This window comes from Taurulus bubalis (genome assembly GCF_910589615.1).
Source record: "Taurulus bubalis genome assembly, chromosome: 19".
Classification (NCBI taxonomy): Eukaryota; Metazoa; Chordata; class Actinopteri; order Perciformes; family Cottidae; genus Taurulus; species Taurulus bubalis.
Window position 1 is genome coordinate 8,148,486 of NC_136607.1, and position 17,001 is coordinate 8,165,486.

The 17,001-nt window shown below is 40.7% G+C and overlaps 1 protein-coding gene across 1 annotated transcript; it reads right to left on the reverse strand.

Moving 5' to 3' along the window:
* Positions 1–1,253: 1,253 nt before the first annotated feature.
* Positions 1,254–6,780, reverse strand: rab27b (RAB27B, member RAS oncogene family; the record flags this gene model as incomplete). The annotated part of the gene is made up of 5 exons (XM_079234758.1): positions 1,254–1,440; positions 2,371–2,494; positions 2,692–2,795; positions 4,038–4,126; positions 6,628–6,780. The coding sequence occupies 5 exons, from the start codon at positions 6,778–6,780 to the stop codon at positions 1,254–1,256; spliced, it is 657 nt and encodes a 218-aa protein (XP_079090884.1).
* Positions 6,781–17,001: the final 10,221 nt, after the last annotated feature.

Consider the following 17,001-nt stretch of genomic DNA (forward strand, 5'->3'; position numbering starts at 1 on the left):
ATGCGTTCGTGTTGACTTCCATAACCTGTTCGTTCTAGCTGTAAAAAGCCAGTATAATTTTTAGGCTTTAGATTGAAATACTTTTTTATTTTCTAGAAGTGTTCGCAAATAAAGGGGACATTGCTTTCCCAGAGTAGCTGATTTCTGTCGAACCCCCACAGGGATTAAAGTCTGTTCCGCCACAGTGGAATAACGCTTTAAAAGCCAAGGCAGTATCAGTCTGGAACAACATCCTGGTCTTGGGACACTCTATGAATGATATACATGAAGGCCTTTTTTCTTCTTCTCCACTTCACATGTGCCGTGCTGTACCCATATTAGTCCTACACTATGAATGGCATACTATCTGCAAATCATTGAATTCATGAAGTGTTGATAAAAACAAAAAAATGTTGAATACATAATACTGCTATAAATAATAGTCACTAACGAGTGGCCATGAACAATCTACTCTACGAAATATATAATATAATACTCCACAGAGGCCATTTAACCTCCTCTGCTCGTTTTGTGGGTACCTTCATGTTTTATTGACTGTTACTAATATAAAGTTTAATATTAGCCTAATATTTAGCAATACCTCTCACTCAAGTGTCAAAGACCTCCACCTGGTCTGTATTTTAAACATATATTCAATATTCTGTATTTAATATATTGGCACAAATTGAGTGCATGGTTTAGCAAACAGACAGGCCAAGCAAAACAGCTCGGAACTCTGAAAAAGTGTAGCTAGTACGGGTACAGCATAACAAAAAAACTAAATTGTGTGAAATAGACAAAAAAAACATCCTGGTCAGACAGCTGCTTGCTCTGGTCTAGGAGGAAACGTTTCAAGAGAAGACTTAGGCTAATTTACAGACACACTCTCTTTATGCTCTTTATGCCCCACATCAGACAGCCAAGGCACATTATGTGTCTGACAGCGATGAAACCGTCCCCTCCTGTTTTGATTTCCTCCTAAACAGAGCTCAAAGGCAGACAGACCAGAGACTGTAGTACCTTCACATGTCCACCAGAGGGAGGACAAGCTTCTCTCATTGCCCTCTGGCAGACAGTTGGAGAGGAGAAAGAAGAACACAGCAGGGAAGAAAAAGAAGAGCAGAAGATGGTTAAAGATTAGTTTTCAGAGAGAAGAGGGCGAACGGGGGAAGGTGAAGAAACATGCGATCAAAGATGAGGGAGAAGGTAAACGAAGATGTGGCGAGTAGAAAGGACAAACGACAGAAGCGCTGACTGGTCATTCCCTCCTCGGTCTAGCATGCACATTTCTTCTCGTCGGGCTGCACGTCGCCAAGCTTCGTGGCCCCGTTCCCGTTGGCTGGCTCGGCAGGCGGCTTGTCGACGCACTGCTCCATCCGCTTCATGACCAGGTCCAACAGCGTTAGCACCGCCTTGTCCACCTCCGTCCCCGTCGCTGCACTCGTCTCAAAGTACGGGATCCTGTGGGCAACAACAACAGAAACATTGGTTTCAAAGATGTTTTTTTTTACCATTTCCCAATCATTCTTATCCATTTTTCTATTGATTTAAATTGGTTTAATTTAATATCTCTGGAAATAATCTTGGATGGACTTGGAAATCCAGCCCATAAGAGACAGCAGCGAGGGACGTTTATTGTTTTGTCAAAGCTTAATAATTATCTCTCGTTATGAACAGATTTAGAGCGCTTCCCCAAATATTTGCTAAATTCAGCCATTGGTTTGTTAATGGGATTATTCAGTTTACAATTAGACTGCTTAGATTTCAAGAATCAATATGTCTTATACTGAATGAGCCTCAGGAGGCTTTGTAGGGACGGTTTGCTGGAGGGGATTGTTCTTCCACAAAATGTTCCGACACAAAGAAAATGAGTTAAAATTTGAGTTTGGTGGATTCTGCATTACAAACTCATCTTTTTTTTATTTTAGTTTTTTACATGTGTTGCCCTCCCCATCACCCCTAGATGTTCATGCCCCTGAACATCTCCCCCAGAGTTTAAGACAGCTTTTTTAAGACCGAGTTCTTGGCTGCCTGGAATGACACCAGGAAACGATTTCTTTACCTTGTCAAACAGGAAGTCACTTGTTGAGATAGTGTTGAGTGCTGCTCACGCGTCATGCCCTGCCTGTAAGGCTGTGTCATGTTTCACTGCTCGTCTTAAAGTTGACCTTAATGAAATGTCTGCTCTTTACTGTGTGTGTGTGTGTGTGTGTTACAGATAATGCATGGATAATAACAAGTGTGTTATTATGTATAATTGGAAAGCTAAGGCTCTGTAGCCAGACGCAGTTCTTAGTCAGTTTGTAGAACTGTCCGATGAAGAGTATAAAGTGTAAGCAGTTGAAATATCAATTTCTATGTATGAAAAAAAGAAAGAAAAGAAAAACCTACCCGTATTTATCAGCCAGCTCCTTGGCTTGTTTCTCCTGAACCTCGCGCTGGTCGGCCAGGTCGGCCTTGTTTCCCACCAACACAATATCTGGATTCTCACAGTAGGCGTTGGCCTGGAGCTGGCCTGGAAATGAATACAAATAAAACAGCAGCAGGAAACAAATGAGGTGCAGATGTAAAACAGAACAAAATGGTATCTTTGTACAGCTGAGTGTGTGACAGGTGTATCTGGGGGGAGCTTGAATAAAAGGGAACAACAAATGCTTTGATCAGATGCAGACTTCTAAAACACTCGAAGGAAACGCGAGGTTGGGAACGTACTCATCCAGTTTCTGACATTGAGGAAGCTCTGCTGGCTGGTGAGATCGAACATCAGCAGGAACCCCATGGCATCCCTGAAGAACGCAGTTGTCAGGCTGCGGAACCTGGAACACACACACAAAGATACAGTATAAGAGTGTGTGCTTTTTAGTTTTATATTTTCGGATGTTTTTTTGTGACATATAGGATAAATAGGCAAGATACTCTGCTTTGAATAATCCTTTGTGTCTTACACAATAAATTAATTACCCGTTATTCCTTCTCCATCATTGACAAATCTAGAATCTATGAATATGCAAATAATACTAACTGTTAAGGCTCAAGTCTTAATTGATAAAAAAAAAAAAAAAAAACAGTGATGTAATGTATGTTCTGTGTCATGCTGGGCTTCTGGGTGCGACGCCAGCAGGGAACATTTCTCTGTGTAAACGTTACTTACTATTCAGCAAATATGTGATACTCAAACAAATCAGGACGACGCAGCGGCTATCAGGGTGTTTTCACAGCAAACAGTCGGACGAACTAATCTCACGAGTGGAATGACGACGGCAGTGGGCGCTCCTTTAGAGGATCACGAAGATCAGTTCATGAAAAATAGGAATTTGTTCCGTTACACTGAGCTGAAGAAATGAAGTTAGAATTATGCAACTAACACTGACTCATCCCGCAATGAGTCATCAGGCCTTTATAAACAGATTCAACAGATCGAGGCCAGTTCCAATTAAAGACCACACACACACACACACACACACACACACACACACACACACACACACGATTGACACATGCTGTATAAACAGGCAAAGAGGCGAATAGATACACACACACACACACGAAGATACTGATCTGTTGTTTCTCCCTCAGACATGATCGATTTTAGCAATGAGCTTCCTCATTTCACAGCCTTTCCTCAAAACTAGATTGGCCATGACTGAAATGTTGCACAGCCAGTTAAAGCAATGTTTCCTTTAGATTCCAGCGACGTCCAACAAGTCAAATATAAACATATAACCTCACTCAACTTTTAAATAATGTTACAGTTACATTCAAAAGCTAATATAACACAAAACGCCTGTTAATTAAAGTGCATTTGCTAAATTTTAAGTAAGTAAACCCATTGAGGACATGTTTTCCTCATAGAGATGGAAAGTTTCACCGCGGGACACATGATGGCATGTCCCTCTCGAACCCAGTGATTCTCTCACAGGGTTTTTGAAGAGAGGACAGAGGGGACCGGGTTGATTATACATGTCGGTCAAGACAACTGTGAGCAGAAAGTGAAGAGAGCGAGAGACTCGGTGAAGAGAAGTGTCAGAAATAGTGTAATAGTGTGATGAGCAGCCCACCTCTCCTGTCCGGCTGTGTCCCAGAGCTGAAGGTGAACCTTGAAAGTTTTCCCCACGGTCGTCGCATTGGGGTTGGCTGCTGTGTACATCTATGTGGAGATAGAGAGAGAGAGAAAGAGAGAGAATACTAGTTCAGATTTTATCAGTCGCCTCTACCGATTTGTTTGAACCAAGAGGCAAGGCAAGTTTATTTGTACAGCACATTTCAATAACAAGGTGATTCAAAGTGCTTCACATAAAACCATTAAAAGCATCAAAACATATTGCATAAGAAAACAAGATAAAAAAAAAATGAGAACATTCATTTGAAAACATTAAAAGAAACAGTCAAAAAGCAAAAAATAGAGGGCCGAATATACATTTATAGTGTGAAATATAATGTCGCTGAGGAAGTAAATTACCGCCAGATGCATGACCCCACTTTAGGGGTAGCTGTAGAGAATCCCCGGGGCCCTGCCTATGTCTTCACGTAAAGCGACGACATTTCACCAAAAATAAATAATAGACTGCGAGTAAAGTACGACCACCACCGATTCATTTTTAAGTTGCTGTCAAAGAGGCTTGACCCTCGCTCGACTTCACACCAAACAGCAGGGACGGAGGAATCAGTGTGCAGGCTTTGCTGCTCCGTCTCGGCTGCAACTTGACGGTTAAACTGCACGTCTGCTTCTCACACAGTGCATAGCTGCACGGTTTTATTTTATTTTTTTTAAATCGCCTGTACAGTGACAGTGACATCTGTAATGATGAACTCTTGTGAGCTGCAGCCGGTCGTATTTGTGTCTCTGCAGGAAGCCTCTGGCGTCATTCACACCTCTCACTTTGCCAGATGAGGCACTCTTTCAAAGCTGCGTTCACACCAATCACACTCAGAACAGTTGGATGAACTCTAGTTTTCTAGGTGACTTCGACACTTGTACATCTCTCGGTGCGAGAGCTCCATAAACTGAGGATTGCTGGATTCCGACGTTCTTATATCGTAATTTAGGAGGATTTGATCTTCTTTTAAAACATGCATGTAACTTTTTAAATTGCAGAGACTAAAACATAATAAGTAAGAAGAAGCATCTCCAGAAGAAGAATTAGAAAAAGTAACTTCTCGTTAACAATAAAAAAAATAAAGAGTAGGGGTTTGACAGGTGGAATTATCGATTCTGCCGTCCTCAGATCTTCAGGGAGTTCCAGTTGCCAAAACGTTGCACAGCAGTTTGTAAAAGTCACAGACAAGATGTTAATACTCTGTCAAGTTAACACGGCCAAAACCCCCCCCCCCCCCGTGCCAGAGTCGCACCGCACCCTTGGCTCAGTAGTGGAGCAGGGTTGTCCTTAAATCAACGGATTGGTGGTTCGATGTGTCCCTGGGCAAGACACTTAACCCTTAACCACAAATTAATCCCGCAGGCTGAGACTATGTTGTCTTGATTCTTAAACTATACATTTCAATAAAATATACATTTCAATAAAAAAAAAAAAAAAAATATATATATATATATATATATATATATATATATATATATATATATATATATATAGGAAATATTGTTGCTTTAAGTCAGTTTAAAGCTACTACGAGGATCTTTCATTATGTGTGGAAGCGTCAGTATTACATTTAAACAGGTTTCATAACAAGCTCAAAATCCCTCATAGCAACTTTAATGCGCACCAACGTAAGTAATGTCACAAGGTCAGTGAACTGACTCAGTGATGTGACTCACACAGCAGTATCTATTCAAACATTACAAACATTAGCTAATATTAGCCACAATTAGCTACTGGCAACGTAAAGCCAGTAGTGTGGACTGGTTCTCGTATGCTGCCGACATACTCACTTTATTCAGCTCAGTTTACAGCAGCTGGAGGTTTTGCCTCGTTATAGTTTATCAGAACTGTCAATTCTGGTTCAAAAGCTCAAATAATAAGCAAACCGGTCCACATTCAGCATTCAGCCTCCATGGAAAAGCCCTGAGGAGGAGAGGAGCCCCTGACAGCACCGTGCTACAGCTGTGATCAGACGTGTCCGTTTCCATTTCTGTTTCCACTCCTGACTCCTGAACACGAGAGAGGAGGTGAGGAACAATAATCAATCCTATGAGTCATCCGGAGTGGTGGGATTAAGGAAGATTTGTCAGCATTTCTGACGTGCGAAGGCAGAATAGCACCACGGTGAACACATATATTACCAAACGGAGCCTCGCCCAGTCTCTGGTTCAGACATCTGCATCTCACACTTGGAGATCTCCATGTATTTACCCTGGTGAGGTTTCAGCAACAGGAGTTAAGGACTTCAACAGGTTTTAGTGACAGTCTAGAGTGGTACTCCAAAATCCATTATATTGTTATCATGATGCGTTTGAATGGAATCTTGTAAAATGTTGCCAGAAACTTGAATAAATACAGTTGTTTGAAGGATTGTAATTTCATGCAATATAAACAATTAAATAAATTTAAAGAACTAATTAGTTGTTTGATTTTTGATCTTTTTGTATATTTACTCCTTAATAAAGAAATCTGCGATTGATTGAAGAAATACAGGTAGAATACTCTAAAAACTAAAACTAAAATCGCGGCCCTACAAGAAATGAGAACATACCACTCTCTTTTCCCTGAAGTCGATGCCGACTGTGGTGATGAACTTGGGGTTGAACTTGTTGTCCGTGTATCGGTACAGGAAGGTTGTCTTGCCCACGCCGGAGTCCCCCAGGGCAAGGAGCTTTATAAGGTAGTCATAATCCCCATCAGTCATAGTGATGCCCGCAATAAACCTGTGGAAAACAGACAGGGATGCATGTTAACACAGAGAAAGTTAAGTTAGAGGCCTTCTGGGTGTGCGAGATGATGCGAGATAAATAAAAATAGAAGAAACGAGGAAATAAAGCACAGAAACAAACGCTGACGTCACATGTTTGAGAAGTTAAACAAGCCGTTGTTTACCCACTGTTGAATTATGTGAGTGTGGTCAGAGGGTCGCCCTATCCAGAACAGGACTTTCTGGGGAAATGGGGTGTGTGTGCGTGTGCGTGTGTGTGTGGAGATGTTATTGACCGTGGGAAATTCTTGAACCAAGTGCATCTAGTGAGCTGTAGTCCGGGGTCCGTTTGCCTCATGGCTAAATGTGGTATATTTAGAAAGAGGATCACAAGACTCTAATTCACTCAGCTGAGAGGAAGCACATATAACTTATTACAGTGAGGGTCGTGAACAACTGGGAGCTCTGATCTCCTCACATTGACCTCCCTGCACCTCAGACAGTACGGTGAGTCAGTGACGCTTCACCAACCGGACTGAAGCAAAGATGGCACTCGGGTGTAATTCACCAGCGCTCGCTCCTTGTCAATTCTAAACACAATTACGTTTCTATAAATGGCCGCGATTAACAGTCCTATAGAACAGGAAGAGCAGCAGTCTTTTTTTTCCACAGGCACATTGGACTTTTTTCTTCTTCTTACATTCAGACAGGAGCCATTTGATGTCCCACTGAAACGCATGTCGCATCAGCAAGTTGGCATCCGATAATTATTGTTAAGCAGTTAATAACAGCCACACTGCACAGGCATGTTGTCATTTATGTCAGAATGTTTGCAGGCTAAAATGTGTCTAAAAGAACAGCTGAGGCTTTCTAAATCTAGCTTAGACTGATGAAAGTTGACAGTCTGAGCTTATCAAACCGAGTATAGGTTGGGATTTAGACAACGGGGAAGGGTGGAGCTCATTGCTCCAAGTCACTGGAGGAGAACACCAGGCCTGTTTGTATCATTCGGTCAGTCATGACTCCCCGAGGGTGAAACGGTTAAAAGCAGCTCTGTCAGCTGACGACAGAGAACAGTACGACTCGCAGTCACCCTGGCAACGAACAGCAAAGCAGAACAAAATTAAATTGAACAAAAGTAGCACATCCTGTGTGTTCACATGTTCTTAGAGGTGGTGGACTAGTTGATTCTTACTTGATTCACATATTCATAAAATAGATGCATTAGATACATTCATAATTTTCGTCACAGAGAAAACTAGAGAGCCTCTTACGATGGAATCACAACAAATATATCCAAGCAACATCGCCTCTGTGTCGACCGGCTGCCGCTTCCTCGTTGCAAGACATAATAGATATATGCATGTGTGGGGAATGCCTCTCGTCAAGGCGAATAAGGATGTCTTTTGTCTCAACGAGGAAGCGTAAAGCCTGAGCACAAGCACTTCTTACATCATTGTTACGTTTTGCTGACCTAAATTCCTCCGCTATTAGTGGAAATGATGTTCCAGACATACAGTGGAACCAGCCCAGTGGTTTGTGGTCGTGCGGCTCCGGGCCGGGCGTTCCCTGATCCAGAGTCTCTCCTCTGATCCTCTCTCTGTGCTACGTTCTATACGCCCAGTTCCCCCGATACCTACGTATACCTGTACGTGCAAACACTGGAAACCCTATTCGGTTCTATTCCCACGAGCACGTTGTTGTGCACATATATACAGACCTCCTATGTTCACTCAGGTTTTCGTTCTTTCACTTAAGAATATGTTTATGTTTTTAACGTGTGTTGTGTATTGTATGTACCTTTGCACTACTTAATCTAATCTCATCAAATTTGATGATGTCTGTGTTGTTGTTTGATCGTAATAATCCATGAAATAATCTCCTTACTTTGTAATTAACTTTGGACAACATTTGTTATTTTTTTTTAAAGGTGCTCTATGAACAAATTGACTTAAAAGCACTTTTTTTTTTCATTCTTTTTTTTACAATTTACAAACACTGCTTAAGGTTTACTCCGAATGTTTTCCTCATGTTACTTCTGCAAACTTAACCACCCAAATGCGTTTGCTTTATGCATGAGATGACTCCAATTTATTAAGTACAACTTTCTAAAACTAAAGCAGTCTAAGACTGAGCAATGAATCCTACTTTCATGAATGTTACAATTGTCTTTTCTTTTTGCCCCCAAGTGTCTTTTAAGTCGGCGATGCATCTTCATGGACATATTGGAGGCTGTAGTTTGTGTTGCTGAACTGTATTGCCTTAAGTGTTTCTAATAGTTAGCTCATAGGATTTATTAACGGGTTGCTAAATTAGACTGCATTATCTTCAGCTAGGTGTACATAATAAAGCGCCAACTGAAGGCACATCTAATAACACAATTTATAACAACTAATAGAAATATTGGTTCACAGCTTTGCTTCAATCAGGTTGTGGAGGAAAGGTTGTCCCTGGTGTCTGATAGAGCTTCCATCTCAATAAAAAGCAAGAACAAAAGCATAAAACACACAGAAACATAAAAAATGTATCAGCTGACACACACACACACACACACACACACACACACACACACACACACACACACACACACACACACACACACACACACACACACACACACACACACACACACACACACACACACACACAATTGGAGAGGGGGAAACAAATGGAAAGAGAGGAGTCTGTAACAGTCCAGTCCTGCTGCAGAGAGAAGAGATCATTTGAGAGTTTGCATTAGTAAACCTCATCAGCAGCATTATCAGAAGATCTATCAGGAAGCTGTGTTCTTATCTCAGGGACGTAAAGGATAACAGCGGAAGAAGAGCACAAACAGATGTCGCAGCTTTCCGTCAGATTGATTTACAAACAGTGCAGTCTAAACCTAAATAGAGTTGTATAGTTATGGGTTAACTATTAAAAGGCCTGTGCTGTAAAATATAGAAGAATAGATCTCCGGTTCAGTGGCGGGCCGTGCATTTTATACCTAGGCCTGCTGTCTGATATCGTATACATAAATACTCGCATGACGGGATGCTGTTCGGCGCATCGTCCTCCGTGTCTGCACCTTTGATGATGTCACTGGCTGACCTCAGACCTCAGAGCTTCAGCACGCTGGCTGAGGGACACAACAGAATACTGACTCACTGTTCTGGAAGAACTAGTCCTCTCGAATGTTTGCCTTTCCCTCATACATGATAGGAAGACAAACAGACTGTGTTTTCTACAAATCGCACAAGCAAACAAGACTAAGCGTCAACAGATCTGCTCGCTCTGCGAGGGTGTACCTGGGCATGTTAGCGCACTCGCCATGCCGATGTATATCATGTCCCTGGCCCTGGCTCACTTTTACATGGACTACATACAAAATGATAACCTGGGTTGTATCCGAGTAAAGCACATTACTTTTCATAGGTTTACGAATGGTTTACACACTTTTGTAATGTATTTTAACACGTAAAATCATGTTTTTAAATGAACCGAGTAATAACTCAGAATTAGACAGCATCTATCATTCAGTAACACATTGATATATCCATTCTTTGCAGCTTGATAAGTGTAACGCCTTGACTACTTGTCTTAAATGTGTACTACTACTACTACTACAATCAGTTTACTCATGATGGGCAATAGTGCTGACCAGAGCAAACGCTTTTAATGTTATCACCCAAATGGTAGCTTCATTGCAATGCTTACCAGCTATAGTGTTCACCAATGTAGCTTAGCGTACTAGCATGCTAACACCATTTAAATGTGGTGTTAATGTCCCTTAGGTTTTATATTTCCAAACTCTTTTTTCCATAGAACATGCATTCACAAATTGACTATTATTATAATTATCATAAATCATTTGGGAAAAGTCAGAGGGACAGGGGAATGAAGATGATTATTCATTGCTTTTTCATGAAATTGTTTTTTTGTCCATTATGCTAGCGAGAGAAAGAACAAAATACCTTCTATTCCTCATCATCTACTGCTTACTGCTGATGAGAAAAGAGGGTGTTGTGTCTTTGGGGTTCATTGGATCTTTATACATAATGCAACGTTGATCCTTTAATTAAATCAATAAATAATTCATGTCAATGTAATATGGTTTTATCCAAATCCAAGTAAGATTTCCAAATGAAGTGTATTCTAATAAGAGCAGATGGCTCCTGACAAAAGACGGCTTTGTTGTAGAGTGAACAACAACATGTTTTTGTTTTTAGATTTTGAGGTGAGTCCACCAAAAAGACATCAGATAAAGGTTTCAACAGTTTCATCAGTCCATGTGTTTTAGGTGAGCATTGTAATCTGATGGCACCAGTTTGTACAGCGAAAGGCCCAAGGAAAAGCTATGAATGGATTATTTTTATTTTTATTTAAATTGTCACTGTACTACTGGAAGCAGCGGGGGAGAGATGGCTGCGTAAATTATTGATTAACACCAACAGAATGAATCCGTGTCTTCCCAAAAAGAAGAGTAAAATAGTTTTAATCAAGGTTTAAAAACACGAGGGAGCTCGGCTCCCCTGAATGCCTCATTCGAGAAATTAAATGGGCAGCTCGTCATATCCAAAAAAAATAAATAAATTATAAAACATTTATCATGGTGTGCGTTTATTCCCAAATAACAATTTCCGATCATTTGGCATGCTCACAATAGTCACGGGATGCAACCTAGCTCTGTTGCATCGCAGAAGATTGCCTGTCATCTGTGCGTAGGCATTTTTATTGTTTCCCAGTGGAGAGTGATTTAAAAAACATTGCAATAATTAATTTTTAACTTTTTGTTTGTTTCTTTTTTGGTCCCAGATAGGCGGGCACATTAATGTATGGCTGTGCATGTGTGCAGTACACTTCCTCAGAGAAAAACACTCTCAAACCTCGAAGGCCACGCAAAACAACACAGCATCTATAACATTTTGGCGAAATAAGCAACACACCTTTAAATGGAAACAATGAGAAGAAAACCTTGGACGGAGACATTTAAACGTAACTGACGATCTGGCTTTAAAATATAAAAGTTTGCATTTGACCCAGCTAAATGGGTGACAGTATCTAAACCTACAAATTTGGCAAACATCTAAACTTTTCAAGTGCTGGACGGGTTCAAATGACGTCTAATCATTGTTGAATGATCCCTGGGAAACAAAATCATGACTTTGAAACCCGAGTATGGCACGGTATAGTTTTTAAAATATCTGATACTAGTGCATATATGATTCCTGAATTTATCTTTTTGTGTAAAACACATTAGTACAGTTTTCAATTAAATCCCTTTTTTCTGTTTTGCAATACCTGTAGCTACTGGCCGCACTACAACATGCCTTTTTATACAGGTCCCAGAATTCTGAAAAAAATGGTGTTTGAAATAATGCCCATCTCAAGGATCATAACTTCAACACAGGAAGTCAAAAGCATTACGGTTGCTTGTATTTTAGTTAAGGTTGATTCTATTTCCCAAACTGTGGTGTAAAAACTTTTGTTTCCCAAGAAACTAATATATAATAAAAAGGTCAGCAGACATTTGTCAGAGACCTTTACATCTGACCGTGGGGTTTGAATCATCTTAAACAGGCCAGACAACTGATTTGTTTTCCACCTATTCTGCGGATTCCGCTGAGGGCCTTTGCCTCTATCCTCCAGAGTCAACGATCAATAACCGTTAACATGGATGAGGATTGACCCTTGATTATACAATCAGTCCAGACGTCTTCCAGGTTCACCTCTCAGATTATTCCAAACCTTTCAAACCCACTTAGCAAAGCGCCGAGGCAAATTCGATACGGCACTGAAGTGAGCCTATCAGCAGCTGGTTGGCCTGCTGTGTACAAAAACCTCAATTACTACAATTATCTCTGGCTATCCATAAGACGTCCTGACGGTTTTATCCACCCAGGCTCTGCCTTCTATCACTGGTTTTAAAGAGAGACCAGAGTCTGACTACACTCATGAGTCTAGTGGCTTCTTGACTCAAAACCAGATCAGTTATGACACTTGACTCAGGTGTAAGGCATCGATCTCTTTATCCACCTGTGCGTCCCACCAGGACTTCCTCAATCCCTCCTTAATCCCTCAACAGGAGGTGGTCTAACATCTGTACAGACAGCACACACTGCTGGATCTGAAAGGGCAGCATGGGATATAGGAATACTGGGTGGCAGAAGAGGACGGGTGAGGAGGTCAAGTAACAAGGGCCTACACTGCAGGTCCACAGCAAGGCACTAACATTGGCAGGTCGGTGGTTCAAATCTGGAGTTCTTGAGTTATATCCTGAAAAAGTGGCAGAATTTAGGTTTGTTTTTATATCCATGAGGGTCCAAGGAAAACTATCCCAAAATCCACAGTCCAGATTTACATTAAACATATGGTGGATCTTTATCTCCAGGGGATGAATCCTAAAGATGTTGATGACCCCTTGACCTTTTTATCCAGTGCCATCATGTGGCCAAATACTCCTACCGCCTGTAGCTATGCCAGTGGCTCAGTGAGGCTGTACTTATACAGTTAAAGGGTTTCATGTCTATATTTCCACTCTGAACTACACATAAGGACCAGTGACTGACAGATTGTGTTTACAGTACTGCAGTAAAAAGAAAAAAACTGTGACCCCAATATGTTCTGCTGGTTTCTGTTCGTGGTTGATTTAACACAGCAGTGATCCACCTCACAGCAGGTCATGAAGGTTTTTCTATTTTTTCAGTCTGGTACTTCTCTGCCGCCGCAAAGGAAGTGATGGCTTTTCCTGTTTAATGGTTTCTTTGCAACGAGTATAATAAAGTTCTTTCTGCCCCAATAGAAATAAAAAAACGCAGAAACTAAATTTCACTAAATCCAACCACATGAAACCTGATCAAATACAAATCAGAACAGACCACTGTTACGGGGGAATTCAAACTAATTTGGAGCATTTGGCAGCAACCTGCAGGTCTTATGACTTCAATAGCCCTGATGTGTTTAGTTTGACCTATTTATATGTTACATATGTTAACTTGTTCACAACAAACTGAAGTGTGCATTGTGGCTGTTTTACCATGAAGTTTCAACATAAACAAAACCCAAAAAGATAAGAGAGGCTGTGGTTAAATTCTGACGACAGAAATTAACATGACACGGTCGGTGAGATGGTTTTACCAGAGAATACTAACTGTTCAATTTTTTAATGGATAAATTCAAGGAGGGATAGAATTAATTAATTAATTCAGGCAAGCAAACACAGGTATTTTGCCAACCTGGAACCAGATCCAAAATGGAATTAGCTTTCAGACTGTAACAAGTAGACAATTTGTCTAACAGGGAAGACGAACCCTTTTCAAGAATAAACCGGCCCAATAAACAACTCTTTTGGCTCTATATTTGATTTTTTATATAAATACTCCACATAGCTATATGAGAGAAAAATTAGAGATCTAAAACAAAACTGACAGAAGGGTGTGAAAACAATGACTTTTTATCATTCGGCTGTCACAGTCAGTTATAATAGTTAACTCAGTTAGCCAGTATGCACAAAACCAGGGCCATGAAACTGGCACAGCTTAATACAATGCAGTCTTTCACAATACTAGTCACACTTGTGTGCGATGAGTCAAGAAGTCTAATGTAAGAAATATCTATGATCTAGTCTACGCCGATTCTACTTTCTGATCCATCAGTCTCTACTCTTTTCAGTTGCCTTTTAGACAAAACATTTCTCCACTCTGTGACTCTTCACTCCTGTTTTCCACTCAGCTCCTTCTCTTTTGTCTCATTGCTTATTGAGTTGGAGGTCATGTGATCAGTCAGCTGACTGCATGTGTGGTCCCATTGCTGGCCCCAGGACAGTAAAACACACAGCATCATCATCATCATCATCATCATCAGGTGGAGCACCCACCCTGCTCCCATGTGTCTCCTGGCTCCTAAAGCAAACATGAGCTAGCGTTAACACTTGTATAATATACCGATCTATCCTGCCTCCAAAGAAATATAAATTTTGGTCAAATTAAGCTTCTTTCCTTCAAAAACTGTGCCTTGAAATGTTCTCTTCACAAGTCACAAAACATCTTCCATCTCATCATTGACACAATGATGTAGCGAGTTCAGGATTTAAAATATAACATTAATCTTCAGTCTACCGTAAGTCTTAATCAAATATGAATAGCGCCAATAATATGAAATAAAATGTCCTTGTTTTTACAAAAGATTAAAATGTATTAACAATTTTCCAATTTAATATATTTAGAAGGGATCACATTTCACAATAAGGTAGTCAGTTGCTACTCTGAGAATCTAATTATTATGCCTGTTAATTTCCATAAAATAGAAATGGGGACAGTTCTGCTGCCGATGTGAAGCAGTTGATGTTGATGCAGCGTTCCACTGGCCTCTTTACTATCCTACACTTACTACCCACAGGAAATGGTTTCCACACCACATGGCCCATAACGTTAGCAAAAAACATTTTCAGGCTAACGGAACCACAAACAAGACAAGGGTCACAGTGTGAATACTGAAAATGTAAAGAAGTGTACTGTAGTCACTCTCTTCCTCGTGAAGGAAACAATGCAGACTCAACTTCTCGATTGTTGATCGATTGTAATGTGGGTTTTTTAGAGCATTAGAGCTGGCTAGTTAGTTTATAATCTCACACATCGGCATGGTTGCTGAGGCCTAGCACCCACCCTCTGGTTCCCCGCAGCGTTAACACTGTTTGCTCCGTCAGCACTGTTGCCATAGTTTACGCTGTTAGCACCGTCAGCTGCAAGCCCATCGGTTCCAACTAAAAATGTGGATCCTTCAAAATGGCTCAAATATTTTATCATATATGGCAAACTTGAATAAGTCACCTACAATACTTGTTGGTAGAATACGTTTATTGTTGAAACTTTAAAGGTATGGCATAGGAATTTAAATCCCTTTTCTAGTGGCTATATTACATATAAGTCTGTAGGACACACAGGGTTACGGTTATGTTTGATCATTTTTATTTTCTAATGATCAATTTATTTTAAGGTAATGAGGTTATTTTGACACAATATGTATATAAAATGTGCTGTGTAACAAGGTGATTGTAAAGGTATCATCATTTGGCTGCCTACCATTTGTTTTAAAAATAAAAAGGCTGAAAAAAAAATGATACATATATATTGCTATTAATGACAAAAGGATTGAATACATATTTGGTAAAAAAGCTCCTCCTTTAAAATGCATGAATAACAAAAACTAGAAGTCAAACTGGGTTTCTGAACACTAAAGTTGGTCAAAACAAGTTTCAGTAGAAAACAACAGCTGCTGTTGATGCTTTCCTTCAGAACATCGCCACGATCATGAGACCGAGCATGAGAGGAAATTCATGACCAGAGTCCAGATAACAAGCGGCCTGGTTGATGCAGCTGAGCGCAACAGCACAGAAAAACGGTTATCAACTTGTAGAAAAATGTGTGGTCACATTCCACAGTTATAGATGCAACAACTTTATTCCCTTCCGCAAACACCTGACTTGTACTCGACAAACTGGTCAAACAAACATCCTGCTGAGCGTCTGAGCTCCTTACCTCTCAGTGGCTCCTTAGATGATTCCACGCTGTGAGATCCTGAGGGAGATACGAGCCGTCCAGAGCAGCTGACCAGCAGCCCTGCATCTACACCCACTGACCGACCGACCGACCAACTGACTTAATGACTCACTGACTGACGGAGTGACTGACGGAGTGACTGACGGAGTGGGAGGCTGGATCACTGGATCACTGGATGACTGACTACTATTAAGCTGAAGGCAGCGGAGCAGAGAGCCACTCCCCTCGTCCACCAGCTGACTCGCTGCCTGGCTGGAGGGATAAATGGATGACTCGTCTAATGGCTCTGCCTCGCTCACTGTCTTTGCGGTTATCCTGACTAAATAACTGACTGAAAAGACTGACTAAGAAACTGACAGAAGAATACAAAGAATTTACTGAATAATTGACTGACCAGAAATGATAAACTGCACAACTGACTGTCTGACCATCGAACCAACTGGCTGATTGGTTACTCAAGTTAATACTTGAACGACTGACTACAAGACTAACTGACTAAATGAGAGGCAAACTGAAAAACAAAACAACAATACTCTATTGCTAACAAACTGACTGTCTAGTTAAACAACTGAATGACCGATTAAATGATTAGCAGTCTAAATAATCCGCAAATTGAAAAACCAGTGGACCAACTAACTAGCATAGTTATTGACCAGCTGACTGATTCGATTGCTGACAAACC